This window comes from Peromyscus maniculatus, chromosome 2 (genome assembly GCF_049852395.1).
Source record: "Peromyscus maniculatus bairdii isolate BWxNUB_F1_BW_parent chromosome 2, HU_Pman_BW_mat_3.1, whole genome shotgun sequence".
In the NCBI taxonomy this organism is placed as follows: domain Eukaryota; kingdom Metazoa; phylum Chordata; class Mammalia; order Rodentia; family Cricetidae; genus Peromyscus; species Peromyscus maniculatus.
In genome coordinates this window covers 127,966,034-127,987,155 of record NC_134853.1, presented here as the reverse complement: position 1 = coordinate 127,987,155, position 21,122 = coordinate 127,966,034, and the positions used below count along the sequence as shown (strand labels likewise).

Here is a 21,122-nt window from a genome sequence, read left to right as displayed (position 1 = left end):
CCGCCCCCGTGCCCCGCCCACCTCCCGGCCAGGCCACGCCCCTCATGCCGGCCCCGCGCACGCGCGCCTCCCCAGCCGAGGCCTCCCCCGCCCCGCCGGTCCCGCGGTCCCGCGGCGCCAGGTCGCCCCCAGCCCCTCCCTCTTGGCACTCTCTGCGTGTGTGTGTGTGTGTGTGTGCGCGTGTGTGTGTGTGCGTGTGTGTGTGTGTCCCACCCTCACGGGCTTTGTGGCCTAGGTGCCGAGCCGCTTCCTGGTCAGCCGCGCTGTGGAGGAGGAAGGAGCCACCGGGGAGGTGCTGCCGCTGGCTGCTGCTGCCCCGGGCAGGGGCACAGGTAGGTGGCGGCCGCGGGCAGGGCCGCTCGCCGAGCCGCGGGCAGCGCGTGGGGGCGGGGGCGGGCCGAGTGTGAGGGGCTGGGGGAGGGGAAGGCCCTGGGGACGAGGTGGAGCCCGCGGGGAGAGGGCGAGGTGGGAGGATGAAGATGTAAGGGGTGCCGGAGGTGGGCTGGAGGGTGGGGTCGGCGGGGTGTGGGGCTAGGCGGAGGGGGAGGGGGAGAATTAGGGTTTCTGGGCGGGAGAGGGAACGGGTGTAGCTTGGGGGGGACTTGGGGTGGGCGCTGGGGAGGGGGAAAAGAAGCGGGGTTGAGGCGTGCACCGAGCAGAGGGGCCAGGAGCGGAGTAGGGGGAGGGGTGGGGCTTGGGGGCAGGGTAGGAACAAGTTGAGGCTGTGAATGGTGAAGTTGGGCGTGAAGAAAGGGGGGCTGTGAAGGTGGAAGGCGCAGAACCCGGGCCGGAGATGGAGAGACTCGGGTGCTAAGAGGAACCCCGATGGGGAGCGGAAGGGAAGAATGGTGAGGGAGAGAAGGATGGGGGCCGAAAAGGGCGCGGGGAGGCGGATGGAGGTGGGGCTGAGTCTGGAGGTCCGGGGCCGAATTTTGAGGGGCACAGAAGAGTCTGAGATGTGAGAGGGAGATGGGTAGAAGACCTGGGAGTGGTGAATGGGCAAAGTTAGGATTTGGGGGGTGGGGATTGAATTGGGGTCTTTTTTTTTGTATGAAAAGCTGTCGAGTGGGTAGAACTATCAAGATGTGGGAGCGATCGGCTTGCTCTTGGCCTGGGTGTGACGTGAGTTTCTGCAGCTTGGGGGGGGGAAGCAGGTAGGGAAGTGCAAGTTACAGGGGGGGAAAAAGTAGTGGCAAATTGAATAATGGCGGGGACACGGAACAATGAAGGTGGGTCGTTAGTTGGTTAGAGATAGTTTAGAACTACTTTCTCTTCGGATGTTTATGTGAAGAAAAAGTCTTTAAAGGCCACTATGTTTTCAAAAGAACCAAAGGTGTCTGCCGTCTTGAGATGAAGGTCATGGGTTGACAGATGTTTTCCTGGTGTGTTATGGATATGGCGGATTTCTGCCCTGGCAGAGAAGAGGAACGCCTCATCCTTAAGACAGCCCTGGTTCTGTTTCCACCCACTCTCTGCCTCAGATGACCACTGTTTCTGTTTTCTAATATATCCCCTGCCCTCTTAACCCCCACCTTGAGCCAGTGTGTGAGGACCACAGAGATCAGATGGCCGGTGAGATTAGTTTGGAGTGTTTTAAAAACATTTTTAAGGCTGGGTGTCATATTTTTATTCTTGAGGTACAGCATCATGCAAGTGGAAAGATCTTGTGCTTTGGAGTCCCACAGCCCTGTGATTGAATCCAGGCTGTGTCACTCAGCAGTTGTGAGCCCTGAGTAAGTTACTTCATTCCTCTGAGCCTCTTCATCCATTAAGAGGCAGTACTGACCTCATAGGATCGGTGACTGCATGACATCATTTTATGTTGTACCTAACAGTGCTTGCCAGCTGGTAGGTATATAGTAAGTAAATCCGAGTTTTCAGTCACATCTGGTGTCATTAACATTGGTCATTCTTTGGCCTATTTATTGTTTTTAGGAGATTGTTAACTTGTCTACTAAGGTTGGGTGTTCTTTTTGATTTTGTTGGGTTTTTTTCCCTTCAAATTAACCACAGACTCAGCTCACAGTTTAAGCACTATTATCCTGTTGCCTTCTCTCTTCTCTCTCCCTGTTCACCTGACTGGGATAATTATTATGCTTTTGGCTTGGAAACTGGCTTCAAGGTTTAAGAAACTGTCATGTCTAGTTATCAATTATTTTATCCTGTCTCTTATTTAAAGAAGCTGTAGAGAATTGAACTTTTAATCTACTAAGGTTATGTTTCATTTATTTGAAGAAATGATCTGCTTGTGCTACCTTTAGAGTCCCGTATGGTAATGCACTGTTGTACGTACTTGTATGCTGTTAGGTTAGGTCACAGAGCTGCTTCTGTAGTGGGCTGGAAGACCCACCAGACTGCCTGTCACTGTTAATCTGACATATAGCTACAGAGAGCTACACTGAACATTGTTATTCTTGCAGATAGCTATTATCTTAATTTTCCAGTTTGAATGAGCACCCTCCCCCAAGCAAGAAAAGGCTCGGTCTCTTAAGGGGTCAGTTTGTAATAGGCTACTGTGAACAATAGTGAGGGGCAAGCAATATCTAGTATAGAACCTTTACCCTTTATGGTTCTTAAAGTTGAAAGTTCATTCATTGAATCCTTAGGTCATTTTATAGTACCTCACAAATTTCAGGAAGTGCCTTATTAAGCAGGATGCTTTAAAAAAAGAAAGAAAAAAGTTACCATGAATCCCTAAACTAAGGGTAAGGGTAGTTCTTCAAATACTATAATCGAAGAAAGCAAAGCCTTGGAGTACTGCCTGGACAAATGACGTAGATTTACTCTTAAGGAAATGCTGAATTTTTTTGTCATTTAAAAGGAGAATATAATTTGATGGCTAGTCTAAAGATACAATCTAGTCATAACTGCTCCCTTTTTTTGAAAATGATTCTTAGAAGGTAAAGCTGCCAGGATTTGGGGCAGAGTAAGGGATTAGCATCCACACTCTGGTCCCAACCTACTTGTGCCCTCTGCTGGATGGAATCACACTCCTAATTTTCATGAATCCTTGTCATCCATTCGTTCCATTCTACTCCAGAGTTTGTGCAAGGTTATTGTTAGAGATGAGGATTAAGAGCAGTGCATATGTGTAGAACCTGGGTTTTTATCTTTTTCTACCTTCTTTCCTTCCTTCTGCTTGTCAGCATTATGGTGTGTTGGTCCATTAAGATAACATTTCTTCCATAGGATTTGCCTTTCTGCTGTTACGGTTAAATCATTAGGCTAAGCATAGTGGGTTTTGCCTGTAATCCCAGCACTTGGAAAGCTGTGGTAAAGGATTGCTGTGAGTTTGAAGCCAGCGTGGACTACATAGTAAGTTTCAGGCCACTCTAAAGTGGTGATAATGATAAAATAAAACATTTTCTTTCCTTTATTCACTCATTTATACCTTTTCTTTTTTTTGGTCTGAGTATCAAGTAATTTCTTTTTCGGACCATACCTACCTAGTACTACTTTCTGATACTTAGATGGAGTAGCCTCTGAAGATCTACTCTTAAAGATCAAAGGATGTTTTCTTTTTCTCCTGGTTAGGATTAAGGTCTGTGAGATTGAAGGGGCCAAATACTTGCCCCTGCTAAAAGAAGTGCTTAAAAGAAATGGGAGGGGGCGTCTCTGCAGCAGCAGCCGCAGCAGCAGCAGCAGCCGCAGCAGCAGCCGCCTCTGAATGCTGGCAAGAGAAGGGTGTGGAGGGTTAGAGCTGGCACTATCGCAGGACTTTTTCTAAACTGATTTTTACTTTGGTTGTTTTGTTTTTCTCCCTTGGTAGTACCAGTAGCCATACAGCCCCATCATCTGCTCTGCTTCTGCCACCTGCAGAAGGGCTGACAAGTGGGGGAGGAGCCTGCAGCTGTTGCCTGGAAGAGGAGCTGGCTCCTAGCAACAGTATCAGAGCACGAAATCTGCCCCTTTGAGGTCTCATGCAGTTCAGTCTGTTGAGTGCTTACTCAGTACTAAGCACCATGTTAGGCCTGACTAAGAGATAAACCAAGTGCCTTTCCTTCAAAGAACTCACAGTTTGGATACAAGTGAACACAGTACATAGTGCTAAGTGTTGTGTAGAAGGAAACACCGGGTGCCCTGGGAAAACAAGACAGGCATGGACTGGTACAGGGGTTGGAGAAGTTTCCCAGGAGAGTGGTGAGTGATGGTTGAGCTGAATGTTAATGATGAGCAGGAAATAGCTAGGTCTGGCAAAGCAACCAAGGGCCGTAAACTAAGCCAATTCCAGTGGGTCGAGTGAGTGGCCAGTTTACCCATTTAGTGTTGGCAGGGCCACAGAGTAAGACATAGTGGATGAGCCAGAAAGGATGAGGCTCCAGGGCTAGGCTGGGCCCTCTTTTCTGCTGTACTTTATACACATAATTATTCTCGGGAGAAAACTGGATAGTAGTGATTCCCACAAACAGGATCATTGTTTGATCTCCAGAGACTCAGCATTTTTGTCATTCACTTAATTGTTTGCTGACACTCGTAAGTGGCTTCAGGGTGACGTTGTAGGCACTGCTACAGAAGCTGAATTCACTTTAAAAGTCAATCAGAGTCTTTGAGGGATAATTTCAAAGTCCTTTGGAAATACTGACAGGCCTACATTGTATTAAAATTTACATTCTTTCCTTCTTTCTTGTAGAAATGATAATCTGATGCCTTCACTTTACTTAACATAGCAGTTTCTCATGTAATTTGAAATCTCATTTATCCAAGAAAACAAGTATTTTTTACAATTAATTCTTGGGTGCATAATGTCACCAACATGACTGAAGAAACACTAAACTGCTTTTTATTTTTTTAACTTACCTCAGAGTACTCTTAACAGGACCTGAATAGATCTGACACTCTCGAGGACTATAATTAACTTTATTTAGCCTTTTGGGGGGAGGGCAGAGGGGGGGGTCCTTTGCTTGTAAATTCAAATTCAACATCCTGTTGCTTGTGGTTTACCTAAGGCTTATGGAACCATTCTCCCCAGGGGCTGTAATGTGCCAGAGTCCTGTTATGGCGTCTGGATGAATTAAATGTGGTCTTTTTCTCTGTGTGCAAAACAGCAAAGACAGGCCCAGAAGCAAACCAATAGGACAGTGAGCCAAATGCAGCAAAGAGCTGTGTGGAAGGTGCCAAAGTAGCACGGGGGCTACTTACTTCTGTCTCCTTTTCCATGTGTAAACAGTTGTAGTCGCAGCATTTCCATGGCTTCATAATACCCGATGGAATGGAGTGTATTCTTCATTTTCTAACACTTCAGTGTTGGACATTTAGGATGCTCCTATTGCTCTGCTATCAGAAACTGTGCTGCTGTGACTTTACTTCTGAAAGAATTGTTGCTGGCATTTTTAGTAACTTCTGAGTGAATTTTAGAAATGAAAATTGAGCTTAAAATTCTGAAAGATGAGTAGATTACTGAGTCATGTTAAAAGTGCAGAAGACGCGCTTCAGGTAGAAACAGTGGGTGCCTCATAGTGACAAAGTACTCAGCAACTGGTGAGTTTTGCTTTTACCATAAAGCTGTGGCCATAACAAGGTGAAGTCCATGTTGCAGATAACATTTTCATTGGATTTGCTTTTACAGTTGAAATCAAGGCAATGGCTTACTACCTCAACTCACAAACCCACGTGGATCCAGGGCCCATCTATGTTCGAGAAAATGGGCAGCTGCACATGGTCAATCTGGCACTGGATGGTGTTAAGAACAGCCTGCAGAAGCCACGGCCTTTCAGACTCTTTCCCAAAGGCTTTTCTGTGGAACTGTGCATGAACAGGGAAGACACTGCACAGAAAGAGAAGACTGATCACTTCATCTTCACATACACCCGGGAGGGGAATCTACGCTACTCTGCCAAATCCCTCTTCAGCCTCGTGCTGGGCTTCATCTCCGACAATGTTGATCACATTGATTCCCTTATTGGCTTTCCCGAGCAGATTGCTGAGAAGCTCTTTTCTGCTGCTGAAGCCAGGCAGAAATTCACAGAGCCAGGTGCAGGGCTCAGGGCTTTACAGAAGTTCACTGAGGCCTATGGGAGTCTGGTGCTTTGCTCGCTGTGCTTAAGAAACAGGTGGGTATTCTCATTAGGATATTCGAGTACTTCAGTGGATATGTTGATCCTGTCAAGCCCCGGGCTTAGCGGGCTCATGAACTCTGCCAACAGACAGTACTTTCAATTTCAAACTTAAACATTCAAAGTACAGACCATTTTGAGGGAGGGGGAGAATCACTGACTGTCTTTCCTCATTTCCTACAACACTTAGCCCTCCCTATTTTGAAAGTGTTCCGTAAGGATTAGGTGGCTGCCACAGCTCTTTCAATAGATAAAAATACTTTGCAACCATCTTCTCTCTCTCTTTTCTTTTCCTTTTTTCTTTTCCATTTGAGATATGATCTTGCTATATTACCCAGGCTGGCTTAGAACAATTGGACTTGCCTGGTAGTAGTGACACACGCCTTTAATCCCAGCTCTCGGGAGGCAGAGGCAGGCAGATTCAAGGCCAGCCTGGTCTACAGAGAGAGTTCCGGGATAGCCAGGGCTACACAGAGAAACCCTGTCTTAGAAAACAAAATGCAACTGAGCTCAAACTGTCCTCCTCCTCAACTTTTTAAGTAAAAGTGTATACCATCATGCTCCCTTGGAGTCAACTTTTGCCATAAGAGAATACAGACAAGATATGATCTGCCAAATACCTCTTGGTATACCCTTGGGAATGTGAAGGTTAGTACTCAGAATTCTTGATCCTGTTTCAATTTTAAGAATATTCAATATTGAGTATTAGACTAAAAAGTAACATTAAAAAATGTCTGATTAAAATTTCAAATATCCTAAAGTTTAGAAATGTTCGGTAAGTTACCAGCACCCAGACCTGTCTCCTTACAAAGCAGATTTTTCTTTTGTGACTGATTTGCCTTTGGTATTGTACTTTTATGTATTTATTTAAAATACTTATTTCACTATAATTTAAGAAAACTTTGAGAACATCTTCTAGTTTTAAAAGAGTAAAAAATACCCCAGCAAACAGTTCAAACAAGAGCACAGAGGAGTATAACATCTTTCTCATCTCCTGGTTCCTCTCCCAGAGACCAGTCACTGTCTTTATTTATTTATAAATATAACTAAAGAGATACACTGAACATTTGCATCTCTCTCTCTTTTTTGGCTTTCTAGTTTGTCAAACTGGAAATACTGGAAATATAGATGACTACATGCTTCATATACCTATGTACCTTTCTTTACAATTTGAAACTCATTTATAATCAGTTTTGTTGACTTAGTTTTATAATGCACCATCTGAATTTTTTTGTGATTAAAAGGCAGTTTGCTGTTAGTTCATTTTGTGTGTGTGTGGTTCTAAAGATCCAACCTAGATCTTTTTTATATGAATTAAGTGTTCTATCTGAGACACATTTCCCCAGCCTACCAATTTACCATTAAGATAAGTATGACCTATAAAATGAGGCCAAACAAAAGGTATACAGTAAAAGAGAGAAAGCCATACCAGAAAATACAAGATAAAACTCGGTGCCGGGCGGCGGTGGTGCATGCCTTTAATCCCAGCACTCGGGAGGCACAGGCAGGCGGATCTTTGTGAGTTAGAGGCCAGCCTGGTCTACAGAGAGATCCAGGAAAGGCACAAAGCTACACAGAGAAACCCTGTCTCGGAAAAAAAAAAAAAAAGAGAGAGAGAGAGAGAGAGAAAGAGAGAAAACATGAAGAAAAGCATAACTAGTCTTATTTAGTTGGCTCATGGAGTTGATTTCACCCCAGGTCAGGTCACATATATTGCTCTAAAAAGACAAGGCCTAAGGGCACACAGAGCAGAACCTTGGACTTCCATGAAGCAGGCATTTCCTGAAAGCTCTGTCTGTGCTGTGGCCTTAGTTGTGGCAGGACATGGGACTGCTGCCAGTGAAAAGAAAACACTGCTCTTGCTAAGTGACAAAGCCAGTTTATTCCACATTTTATCCCCCACCCGACCCTATTCCTTCCTTCCTTGGTAGGATCTTGTACTAGCTCAAGTTGGCCTTATACTGCCAATCTCCTGCCTCAGACTCCTGGGTGCTATCACAGGCATGGGCCACCTTGCAGTGCCTCACTTCTTCACTTTTATTCCAAGTTACTTATGTTTATTGTAGAAAATTAGAAGGGTAAAAAATAAGAATTATGTATTAATAACTCCATATTTGATAATATGTGAGATTAAAATTAAAAATTTTATAATCCCACCAGAGCAATAATGTTCAAATGCATAGTTTTTTGTTTTTTGTTTTTGTTTTTCTTCAAGACAGGGTTTTTTTGTGTAGCTTTGCGCCTTTCCTGGATCTTGCTCTGTAGACCAGGCTGGCCTTGAACTCACAGAGATCCGCCTGCCTCTGCCTTCCGAGTGCTGGGATTAAAGGCGTGCGCCACCACCGCCGGCTCAAATGCATAGTTTTATTCACTTGAGAGCATAAGCTCTACAACGAATGTTCTACTTCCTTACTTTCCCCAGTTATTTTTACAGCCTAAATGTTTCCCATGGTTTTGAAAATGCTATTTGTCCCTATTATTCTGTAGTCTGATCGGTTAGATTGTGAGAATACCACTAATTCACATTTGATGAGCTTATAATGTAACAGCTCCAGTACCAAAATAATACATAGGTGTAACATTTCTGAAAATAGTTTGGCAGTATGTATTGAGAGCCCTAAAACAGCCACACGACTTGTTCACCCCATGGTTCACTTTCTTTATTTGTTTGCTTTGGTTTTTTGAGACAAGGTCTCACTGTGAAGCTGTGCTTGTACCTCAGTGAAAATCTAGTTGGCCTCAAACTCATGACTAATCCTCCTCCTCCTCCTCTGACTGAGAGTACAGGCATGTGTCACCATTCTGGGCCCATAACTCTACTTATAAGACTATCTCGGCAGGTATGATGACCACCCTATAAAGTAGCATCTATCTTACAAAGGAAGTCTGGGCTCCGAGAAGGTGATTATTACAAATGAAAGCCGGTGTCTTTACAGCTGGGCTCCAGCTACACAAAACTCTCTGCCCCCATATTTTAATCCTAATGGTCACAGAGAGCAAGTATATTTTCCTTAAAATATCGCCCCATGTTAATCAAATAATAATAATCACTATTTAAAAGGTGGTCCGTAGGATGCCATATACTTCTTAAATGTTTGTTTTTCTTAATCTGGAAAGAATGGGAAGATGCAGTTTTATTTTTTTTTTTTTTTTTGGTTTTTCGAGACAGGGTTTCTCTGCGTAGTTTTGCGCCTTTCCTGGAGCTCACTTGGTAGCCCAGGCTGGCCTCGAACTCACAGCGATCCGCCTGGCTCTGCCTCCCGAGTGCTGGGATTAAAGGCGTGCGCCACCACCGCCCGGCTGAAGATGCAGTTTTATAGCTGAAAAAATTGAACTCAGAAGGGTTAAGTGATGGAGCAAGCAATTAAAGTTGTTGGAACACAAACTGGGGCCAGCAGGATGCCTCAGTGGGTAAGGAAAGGCACCTACCTCCCAGTGCAAGCCTGACAACTGGAGTTTGACTCCTGCAGCCCACATAAACATGGAAGAACCAACTCCACTCCTTTTCTCACTACCCCCATCTCTGTATCTCTCTCTCTGCCTCTCTGCCCACAGTACAGTAAAAGGAATTCAAACTCGGGTCTCTGACATGGGTGTGTGCTGTTGTTTCTCTGCTGTTTGGGCCTTCGAAGGTCGTTTGAAATACTAGCGACAAACAAGAATCTGGAGCCTTATGTCCTAGACTAGCATTTAGCACTCTGTGCCTAGAATGTTGGTCCTTAGCCTTGAGTTCTGTAATGTTTCTTAATCACATTACACAGTATCATGTTCTTCACCCTTATTTCAGAATTACTAAAAATCCTTTTGGTAATTGATGGAAGGATGTGTATTTTCCTTTCTCTAATTGCCAGTAATCCCCTAAATTCCCATTAACACACTTGAGTACTGTGATTGGAAGGTAGAAAACAGCTCTATTTACAGTGCAGCCACAGCAGTCTGAGTAAGTAACGCTTTCTTGTGTCCCAGGGTGAGCTGTCTCCAGGCAGATGAAATTTTCAATTTAAAGAGGGTCTCGGTACCTCAAACCATCTACTTAGTAGGTCAGTTTGAGTACCAGTAATTTCATTTGACTGTAGGGAGGAAAGTTTGACCCCACTCTTCCTTCTGAGTAGCCATCCCGTTTTTTTGGCAGTGAAGATCCTGCTGAGTAAGAGCTGTACTCTCACTAACCCTAGCACCCTCTGCTGTAGAAACTTCAGACCTCCGAGAGGAAAGTAGATGGGACGTAGATGCTCTTGCCACTGTCAAGCTTCCCTGGTGCCTTAGGAACCCTTTCTCTCCTGTGCCTGTCACACCGAATCCCCACTTTCATTTTTTTCTCCACTGACCTCATTAGAAATCGATGAAGAACTAAAAGGCAGGGCAGAGCCCAGCCAGGCTATGGAATGCCATTTTGATCTTCCCTCTCCAGAGGCCTCCCTGATGCTTCCTGATTGGTAAATGCTTGGCAAGGTGCTCCAGTGTCATGAAGTCACTCATGTTCATAGTTTATCTTAGTAAGCATCTAAATGAGAGTCATGCTGCCACATGCTTTCGGGGTAGGGAGGGTAACAGAGTTCCAGTGGTGTGGACAGGTGCTCAAGCTTGAGTTTCAGTAGGAAGGTAGAGTTTGATCTGCTAGATAGCTTTTGAAATATTTTTGAGTCTATGCAGATTAAAGCTAGCGCTCATGCCTATAATTGAGGCAGGAGACTTGGGAGTTCAAGGCCAGCCTAGATTATAGAGTGAGACCCTTCCTCAAAAGAAGGAGTGAGCAGTTGAAATTTGTAGTATACTAAAGAGTTTGGAAATTCCCAGGTGAAATCCCAGCACTACCACTAAGGTCTGACTAATTACAAACTATGTTTTTTCTTGTGGCTTGCCTTTGCTCATATACTTCTGTTTATTCAGAATGTTTATTTCACCATCATGTACAAAGTCTTTTGAGGTCTTTATTAACTTAGCCCATCCCATGTGATGCAGTCGTCGGTGATGTGAGCTTACTACATGGTACTCTGGAATGATGGCATGTTGACTGTGACACAGGCTCACAAATGGAAAGTTCTAGAAGATAAAGACAAGCTATTGATTGCTCTCCACACTGCACAGGTATTTGGTGATTGCAGAAAAACTTGAAGAGATTAAGTCTTTCCGGGAGCTGACCCGCCTGGATCTTTCATGTTGCAAGCTTGGAGATGAGCATGAACTTCTGGAACATCTCACCAATGAGGCCCTGTCTAGGTACCAGGCTACTGTCACTGTAAATGATTGTTTTATTTTTAAAAGGATGATCCAATGGTATTATCTTAGGGAATGCCACTTAGTTTCCTGTGTTTATTTACTAATTGTTTTTCTAAAATATTTTCAACCTCTGTTTACTTGGTATAACAATATAGATTGGATAATGCTTCGGAAAGATAATTGATTTGTTCTTTTTTCTAAATAACCTTTATTTAACCTGTAGTAATTGAAACCATCAGGCTTGAAAAATGTCCCTTATTTGTCCATTCCTAGTTTATTATAGCAAGAGATAAAAAATTGAGGCTGGAAACCTGGCTCAGTGGGTAAAGTCACGTGTCACCAAGCCTGATGACCTGAGTTCAATCCCTAGAATCCACGTGGTAGAGAGAGAACCAACTCCCACAGTTGTCCTCTGACCCCCACACTTTTACCATGGCATATGCATCCCTCCCACTATCCACACACAAAAAATAAATATATGTAACAAAAATTGGGGGCTCGAAAGATGGCTCAGTGGTTAAGTGCACTTGCTGCTCTTGGAGAGGACTTGGGTTCAATTCCCAGCACCCACATAGTGGTTCACAACCATCTATAATTCCAGTTCCAGGGGATTCTTTGCCCTATTCTAGCTTCCCAGGGTATCAGATACACACATGGTGCACAGACATGTATGGAGGCAAAACACTGAACACATAAAATTATTTTTAAAAATTTACGAAAGTTCAAGAATAGCAGCAGCAAGAAAGGACAGTTGAAATCAGAACAGCTTATTTAACAGCTTAGTAGGACTTGGGTGGACTTTGATAATATTTCGAGACGGTGATATTTTATGTTTGTAAGTGAAATGTTTCAAAGCATGTTCTCAAACAGTATTTAAGTGATACTCTCTATGGACTTTGTTTCTCTAGTGTAACTCAGCTCCACCTGAAGGATAACTGCTTATCTGATGCCGGCATTCGGAAAATGACAGCACCAGTAAGAGTGATGAAAAGAGGCCTTGAGAATCTAACGCTCTTAGACTTGTCTTGTAAGTTATGGGGTAGTGATGTCTGGAGAATAATGGCCTTAGGGTCATCACCCCTCATTTGAGAGGATACAAGGCAAGCTGACCTTCTAGGAGCCATAGCAGTCTAGTACAGGACTGAAGCCAGCAGCTCATGACTCCTGGCCCAGTGCCCTTAGCATCTCATCATCACACTTCCTGCAGGGAGGAAAAGGCTTTCCAGATTTCCCAGGCCACTTAGTGTTTAGCCAACTGGGCCCTTCTGTCACGTTAAGAGCATACATAAGGACATTTGCTATACTTTGAGTCTCTGGTCCATGGTGTCTGTCATTTAGGTTCTTTTCATCAGTATTTATCAAGAAGTTGAATAAGTCCACTCTTGTGGTTATTTAAGATTAACCAGATCCTCTGGGCCGTGGTGGCACACACCTTTAATCCCACCACTTGGGAGGCAGAGGCAGGTGGATCTCTTTGAGTTCAAGGCCAGCCTGGACTACAGAGTAAGTTCCAGGATGGCCAGGGTGGTTACACAGAGAAACTCAGTATCCAAAAAAAAAAAAAAAAAAAGAAAGAAAAAAGAAAAAGAAAGGAAAAGAAAAAAGATTAACCAGTTCCATTGACTCTAGTGTTAGGAAGTCAGCAGTTTGAGAGTCCCGTAACACTGTCTGTGGCAAGGTAGGTTGGTTCCCAGTGAGTAGAAACTGCCGAGGTGAGGGCAGAGAACAGTCTTGTACCCTTGGGCAAGTTATTTGACTCCTCTGAGCCTTAGTTTTGGCCTCTGGACAGTAACATTATTGAACCCCCTGGCGTACCTCCCCAGGGAAGTTACCTATTCAGTAAATACATTTTGAGCATCTGCTGTATAGCTGGCACTGTGTGTAGCATTCCTAGAGGAAATGGCTAAAGCAGCATTCTCTGATGTGAGAAGGTAATCTATAAGAAAAGCTTCTGGAGAAACATGAGAGAGTTAGAGGAATAGTAGTCCCTTTGTTTGTAAGTGTTTTAGAAGTCTTTTCAAACTAAACACATGCCTTTACTTCAGAGGTGAAATGGTGATGAGCAGAACATAGGAACCATTTCATTAGTTTCATGCAGCTCCAAATGGAGTTATTTGGGATAACTGCTTGATCTCATATATACATATATATATATTTTCCCCTGCTCATCCAAGTCCTAGGCAGTTGGAGCTGTGAAGGATCTAGTTTGGCTGCTTCATGTTGTAAGCAGAGAAAAGAAAACCCTTATATTGAATTTGTTCTGCAAAATTCACACATTCTGTACTTTATAACCTATTGTTATCTGGGTGTTTTTTTCCTGAGTTTACTATGGGGGTTTTACCAGCAGTTATGACAGAGTGCTACCTTATTTTTGATATCTAGGTAACCCTGAGATCACAGATGCTGGCATTGGATACCTATTTTCTTTTAGAAAACTAAACTGCTTAGATATCTCTGGAACAGGGCTAAAGGTAAGGCTTTTGGTTTCTTTCATTTTATAGATTATGATTTGATATTTTGCTTCTATTAATTGGTGTTTAGGAAGAGCTAGTATTTATGATGGTCTTGTTTTGTTTTGGTTTTGCTTTTTTGAGATACAGTGTTATTATGTACCCTTTCCTAGGCTTGAATTTCCCATGTATCCCAGGCTGGCCTCAAACTCATGGCAATCCTTAGCTTATTGAATACTGGGATCACAGGCATATGTCACCATGCTCAGCTGGTTTGGAAATCATGATCCTCCTGCCTCAGTCTCCCTAGTATTGGAATTACAAGTGTGTACCACCACACCTAATTTATGGTGGTCTTTGCTACTAAAAGCAAGTAAGAATTGGAAAATGTATTCATGTCTCTGGTGTTTCTCCCTCACTAGGATATCAAAGCCGTCAAGGACAAGCTCCAGACACACATAGGCCTTGTTCACTCCAAAGTGCCTTTGAAGGAATTTGATCATAGTAACTGCAAAACAGAGGGCTGGGCTGACCAGGTACTCCAGGCTTTTCACTACAGCGTCCCATTTGTACTCTAGGTACCTACAAATCAAATATGCACTAATCCTTTCGGTACTTCTTGGGCTCAGTTGTAGTCTTCACCTCGGTCAGCAGTGGTGACAGACTATTATTGACTCATCTACTTCAGGAGTTAGTACTGGATGTCAGATCTTCATACTTCCCTGCTGTGGTTGGTAGATGGGCGTCATGCCTCAAATGCTATCTTATTCTATAAGTGACTTAGGAAATAAGTAAATTATGGCTTGCTATGTAAAAAAATAAAAAAAGAGGAAGAAAATATGATCTGACTGCTTTCTTAACAGCTGTACTCCAGAGAGAATTAACTGGTGTCACACTGTATCCAGTTCAGATCTGACTCTTCCCTTTCTTTTGGGCTTATTTCTCTTTCCTTTTCCATAGCCTTAGTGAGCAGCCTCTTGATCTTTCTCTTTCTTGACGCTTGCTGGTGAAAGAACTGCACTTTGACTCTCTTGACTTCTTATTGCCTTTCTCCAGATTGGTAAAGTACAGCCTTGAAGAGAAAGTCAGAAGGTACCAGGTAGATAGCAGCTCACCTGTGTGGGACACTGTTCCCCTTTAGACACTTAACTGTTGTCTCCTGGTGGAAGCATGGTGACTTTGTCCTGAGTCCCTCCCTGGCTCTGAGCAGAAGGCATGATGGTGAACCTGCCCAGGTGCCTGAATATATCATCACCCCTGTAGATAAGAAGGGAGACCTGTGTCAGGGGTTTCAGACTGGGCATGTTGCAGTAACTGCCAGAGTGGAACCCAGGTTGTACCCTAGCACCCATAAACCTTGGACACATGTCTCTTGCCAAGACCTCCTGTAGGTTAGTAGCCAGTATCATGGGAAAGAGCATAGGTTGTGGAGTCAGAGACTGGAGAGTTCTGCCTCATAGATCCAACAGACCCATAAACTCAAAACACTAGGATTTCTCTGTGGGTTTGGTAAAGGTCAGGTAAAACACCTAACACCGTGACCTCAGAGGAAGGTGATTGTGCCAGCATAGCTTCCTGCCGTCACCTGAGACCTCCAGAGCTTCAGAGGATGCTTTCCTGGCTCCTCCTAAATCCTGACCCATCCCTGAAGAGGGAGGCTGTCTAACAGGAGCCAACTGTCTTTTGTCTGCAAATTCCTTGACTTCTCCAACCACATTCTGCTTCCCTCCTTTCTAAAGGAGACAGCTGTGCCAGTTTATTTCAGTGGGGAGCCCTTGCTTGTCTGTCTTTCCTTTCAGTCCTGTTCCTGCTGGCCTTCAGCTTCCTGTGTCATAGTTACCACATCCTCAGTGTCACCCTCTGGTGGTGGTTTCTTTCTGTGTGTAGAGTCAGCCATCCCTATCCTAGTGAGTTCCGCAGCCCAGTGCAGCTGTGTTCTGTCTGTCCTCAGCTCTCGGACTCTTGCTGCCTCCCTTGCAGTCTGCTCTTAGCCTCCTCTTCTGTACGTTAAGTGTCTCTGGAGCTGCCAAGTCACCAGTGTTCACCTTCTGTGGCTTTCAGTGACTTAATATAAACATCATGCCTTAGGGTTTTTCTCTCTTCGCTGATTCCTCCTTTCTTTTCTCTTTTACACATCTGCTCCTCTGGTGATCTTAGGTTTCTCAATGTCCTGAAAGGATGACTCACATCTATCAGAAACCATATGTATTCCCAAATATTATCTACAAGTTTCTTCCTGCACCTTGCAGTCAGTTTATCCAAACTTGCTTTCTTTTTCTGTATTCACAGCTAGCCCTTCTATTTCTGTTAATGGAAGGATTGTGTCTTTATTTCCTACTAAATCACCAAATTGATTGGCTTTCCCTTAGATCAGTACCCATTTTCTATAACCGGGAAATATCATTGAAGGGTCCGTAACTAATATGTTTCAAGTGCTTTCTGCATGATGGACAGTGGTAGACCCTTCGTGTAATCCTTATAACAGTCCTGTGGTGTGCATGCCATTACTAAGCTCTGTGTAACAGGTCAAGACTCAGAAATGAAATCTAAAGCTAAGGGCCCCCCTGACTAGTAAATGTGTTCTTATGGTTTGTGATTTTCTTTGTGTCTGGAGTCACACTGTGTATCCCAGGCTGGGCTCAAATTCACAATTCTGGAACAGGTGTGCTCTACCGTGCTAGGTCTGTATTCTTAATACTTGAACTGCTCTGTATCCCGCAAGTGTTTTTCTTCATTTTTGGTCATTATGATTGTTACATTCCATTAGTAAGAAATATTAAGTGCAAAATCCTTGTTACTCAAGATTTGTTGAAATGGTCATTTACTTTTCATTCTGTCATGTATAGTTTATATTTAGTCAAATTTCTAAAGAATTAGCAGTAGCTAATAAATAAAATTACGTTTGTAACAGTTAAGAATAGAAATTGAAGTACTGTGAGAATATAGAAATGTGGGCATTCTACATACGTAGGAGAGATGAGTTATTATAGACTTGTAATAATAAGGGCATAAAGGGGTTGGGGATTTAGCTCAGTGGTAGAGTGCTTGCTGAGGCCCTGGGTTCGGTCCTCAGCCCTGAAATAAAAATTTAAAAAAAAAAAAAATACGGGCATAAGAAGGGTCTGAGGGTATGTGAAAGTATTATAACCAAGATGTTAGATTTTAGTGTTTAGTTTAAAGATGTGCAATTCAAGCAGTTGAATCCTACCTTAGAACAAGAATGAAACTGGGAAAGAGTGGGCTCAGCAGAGTGACCTGAATCACACAGATACATAGATCCATCATATCTGTGTGTCCAGTCTGACTTGATTCTTATAAACAAAATTTATCAATGGGTTTGTGTTTCAGGAAAGGGAGCAAAGACTAGCTCAAAGGTATAGTGCTTGCCTCCCTGGGACAAAACAGAGGGGAGAAAAAAGGGAAGAGACCAAGGGGGGAAGGAGAAAAGTTTTTGTTTGGGTTCAAATCTTTCCAAATTCCTTTTAGATCGTTCTGCAGTGGGAGCGAGTGAGCGTGGAAGCTGTGCGACAGCGGAAAGATGCAGAGCCTCGGAAGGCCGCTCAGTACTTCTGTGAGAAGTTCTTTGTTTAAAACCCTCAGCCTGTCTGCTCTCTGTGGGAAATTTCATTGTAATAGTATTGTCTTTTTATGACCACTAAGACAAATCATTCCCTTAATGTCGCTTGCAGTGTAAGCACTACCTTGGGAAGGTTGCTTTTATTATTTGTCTCGGTCTCATCCCAAAGAGGACTTGTATGGCACAAAAGAAAACAGATTAAGTGTCACCAACAGGTGGAAGCAGGACTAGGGATGCAGTTCAGGGGACAAGGGTTGCCTAGCATGGGCAAGGCTGGATTCAATCTCAAACACGAGAGAAAAAAGAAGTGAGACCCAAGTACCTTCAACAGAGGATGGATAAACAGAATGCAGGATTTATAGACAAGAGAGTGTGATTCAGTCTTAAAAAGTAAGGACAGTTTGGGCTAGAGAGATGGCCCAGTGGTTAAGAGTGTGTACTGCTCTTACAGAGCACCTGAATTAGGTTCTCAGCAGCCACGTCAGGTGACTCATAACTGCCTGAAACTCCAGCTCTGGGGGACCCAACATATCTGGTCTCCCCAGACACTTGCTTTCATGTGTACATACTAATCACATACATACAGTTAAAAATGATCTAAGTTTTTTATTTTTTTAAGGTTAGGACACTTTGACACGTGAGCCTTGAAGACATGTTACATGAGATAGATAAGGCAGCCGTGAAAGGACAAATGCTGTGTTATGACTGTTCCTTTGTGAGCTTCCCAGAGCACCAGGTTCATCGAGGGAGGGAATTACTGTTTAATAGTTACAGACTTTTAATGTACAAGATAGAGTTCTGTGGACTGGAGAGATGATTCATGGGTGAAAGTACTCACCATGCAAACCCAGCAGCCCGAGAGTGATCTCAGATCTCATGATGGAAGGGGGTACTCACTTGCAAGAGTTGACCTCTGTACGTGTACTGTGGCACATGTGTGTGCACACTCAGGTCATACCCACACACACAGTAATGGAGGTAATAAAGTGTTTTGGAGGGCAAGGGTTGTAGCTGCTGGTAGAATGCTTGCCTAGCATGCTTAAGACCCTGAGTCCATCCAGCTCTGAAAAAAGAAAAGTTCTGAATTCGGTTGTGCTTATTTTGTCTTTTTAAACAAGAATTGATAAACTGAAGGAAACCATAGAGATGACAAAATAATCCTAGGACAGCCAGGCATTGTGGCGCACACCTTTAATCCCAGCACTCAAAGGCCAGAGGCAGGTGGATCTCTGTGAGTTTGAGGCCAGCCTGGTCTACAGAGTGAGTTTCAGGACAGCCAGGGCTACACAGAGAACCCATGTCTTGAAAAACCAAAAAAAAGACTCCTGGGACATACCAGACACTAGAGGACAGAGCGTGTGCCTTGGAGGGCGCGGTCAGGTCTAGGTTTGAAAGGACAAAGAAAGCCCACAACTTGTGAGCGTTAAGGGTATGCCTGACACTGACACATTTATTTCTGTGTCATTCTGTGTTTTCTATTCAGAGTAAGTTGAGAAAATTGATTCTTGGGGTATTAGTTAGACCCACTTAAAACCTAGTAAGCACCTGCCTCTCCCTCTGCCATGGAGGGCATCCACCACCCTTGCTGCCGGGTACTCAGCCCAGACCACCCTAGGTCCTTGTCTTAGTCCTAGGCGATCTGTCAGACTTGGGCAGGCCCTGGCCCACCAGCACAGAAAACTCACACTAGCCCCATGATACTCTTACAGATCAGAAACGAGCTCTCTCGGAAGCCTCAAGGAAATGTCCCCTGGCAGACACCCACATGAACTCTTCTGGAAAACTCCAGTTCTATAGAGAGAAGGCTCCGGACTGCCATGGGCCGCTGTTGAGCCAAGAATCAAAGAAGAGCAAGAAGAGAGCTTTCGAGGAGTCGGAGCAGGAGCAGAGCGCGCCGCCACAGCCGGCCAAGCAGAAGTGCGTGTGTCTGGCCGTGGAGGACTGGGACTTGCTGAACTCGTACTGACGGACACAGCCAGCCTTCCGCTCATCTCAGCACAGGGCAGAGACTGCTGGTGGTTTTCCTCTGGTTTGGATTTACTTACGGCATTAGCATAGCAAGCAGATAGTTCTACTTTTGTGGGGGAGGGGCTGCTATGGACGTCTGTAATAATTTCTAATGTATATTTTCAATACATAGTAATTTTTTCAAATAAACTCTTTTGCTCTCGTTGAGATCTGCTTGTGGATTGCAGGTTGGAACCACAGGAAGTAGCACCCTGTGAACTGACAGGTTTGGCACAACTTACAGAACACAGATGTGACTGAAGCTGCGCTGATTGAATGCTGCCCTGGGCCATGCCCCAGCCTCATAGCCAGTGTAGATGAAACGAGCTGAAATGCAGAGCCAACAACATTCATCCTCAAGTTAAGGGCCATGTTTAATGTCATGGAGCTTACAAGTGGAAGTTGGAGCTTACGCTCCTTTCTAGTAGGCTGCCAAGCCCATTCTGTGACGTTGCCTCTCAACAGTAGTTAGCATTTATTGAAATCCCAGCCATTGAGGGTATTCATTAAGACCTGAGTGACTTACAACAGCCTTGGAAGTAACAGGGCAGAAGCTTTTCCATCTTAAGACTTAGTGGGAAAGGCCCAGTGATAAATATTGTAGGTTTTTCAGGCCACAAGAATTTTGTTACAGATATCCAAGCTTTACACAGTAAATAAATATGGCTGCCTGCCAATGCTTTTTTTTTTTTTTTTTACAAAGACAGGTGGCTGGCAAATAACCAGAGTTTGGGTGTCTGCCACCACACCTGGGGGTGCTTGTTGAAAAGCAGGTACCCTTGTGAGGACTGCAGTTGAGGCAGCTTAGCAAACATGAACTTGCTGGAGGTGGTATCACATTCCTTTAATCCCAGCACTTGGGAAACAGGCTGGTGAATCTCGAGTTCAAGGCCAGCCTGGTTTACATAGTTCCAGTATGACCAAGGCTGCACAGAAGAACCTTGTCTCAAAAAAAAAAAGTCAACTTGAGCAGGTCTGGTATAGGCTTGAGTCAGAATTTCTAGTTGAGTACAGCATATACTTATCACCAAAATTTGGAGGTGGAGGCAAGAAGATTAGGAATTCAAGGCTAGCCTGGACTACATTAAAGGAAAGATTCCGCATTTCTAGCAAGCACCTAGATGATGCCGGTACCCCTCGTTTGCAGACCATACTGAGTATCAAGGCTCTAACCCTAGCTGTATGAACACTGGACATTAGATAGCAAAGACTTCATTCCAGAAGCTTCAGTGCAGAATGCTTCCATTTTTGGGTGTTAATGACATGTTAAAATGGTGATGAGGGCTGGAGAGATGGCTCAGCGCTTAAGATCACTGGCTGCTCTTCAGAGGACCTGAGTTCAATTCCCAGCACCCACATGGCAGCTCACAACTGTAACTTCAGTTCCAGGGGGTCTGAAACCCTCACAACAACGCACATTAAAAAATAAATAAATGGCAATGAAAAATACTCTGAGCGGAGGTGGCGCACATGCCTGTAACCTCAGCACTTAGCAAGATGAGTCAGAGAATCAGGAAGAGTTCAAGGTCTTTTGTTTATTTTGAGACAGGATTTCTCTATAGCCTTAGCTGTCCTGGAACTCACAGAGATCCACCTGCCTCTGCCTCCTGAGTGCTAGGATTAAACGTGTGGGCCACCATCACTCACTCACCTTCAAGGTCATTTTCAACTAGTGAGTTCCAGGCCTGCCTGGGCTATAAGAGACCTTATCTCAAAAAGCACAGGAAAAAAAAAGTGCCTGGTTTTACTTTTCTAATTGTAGCTACCAGAAAAATTTAGGTGACATACATGCCTTGCATTTGGATTACATTTTAT

At 44.1% G+C, this 21,122-nt stretch overlaps 1 protein-coding gene across 4 annotated transcripts; it reads left to right on the top strand.

Moving 5' to 3' along the window:
• Window positions 1-76: 76 nt before the first annotated feature.
• On the top strand, window positions 77-19,475 carry Lrrc42 (leucine rich repeat containing 42). 4 transcript variants are annotated; one of them, XM_076564652.1, is made up of 8 exons: window positions 78-332; window positions 5,567-6,050; window positions 11,142-11,273; window positions 12,182-12,300; window positions 13,656-13,744; window positions 14,146-14,259; window positions 17,210-17,294; window positions 19,010-19,475. In XM_076564652.1, exons 2-8 carry the CDS (start codon window positions 5,581-5,583, stop codon window positions 19,264-19,266), a joined length of 1,266 nt encoding a protein of 421 aa, XP_076420767.1. In that variant the 5' UTR covers window positions 78-332; window positions 5,567-5,580; the 3' UTR covers window positions 19,267-19,475. The 4 variants fall into 4 exon arrangements, with proteins under 4 accessions (XP_076420769.1, XP_076420767.1, XP_076420768.1 ...); XM_076564653.1 differs by lacking the exon at window positions 78-332 and adding an exon at window positions 395-481; XM_042271553.2 differs by lacking the exon at window positions 78-332 and adding an exon at window positions 713-848.
• The last annotated feature ends 1,647 nt before the right edge of the window (window positions 19,476-21,122 follow it).

Excerpts from the sequence above, each read along its gene's own strand:
- Lrrc42 (XM_076564652.1), top strand. The coding sequence starts at position 5,581 with ATGGCTTACTACCTCAACTCACAAACCCACGTGGATCCAGGGCCCATC. Across the intron at positions 11,274-12,181 it reads ACCAATGAGGCCCTGTCTAG|TGTAACTCAGCTCCACCTGA; the intron begins GTACCAGGCTAC and ends TTGTTTCTCTAG. Across the intron at positions 14,260-17,209 it reads CAGAGGGCTGGGCTGACCAG|ATCGTTCTGCAGTGGGAGCG; the intron begins GTACTCCAGGCT and ends AATTCCTTTTAG.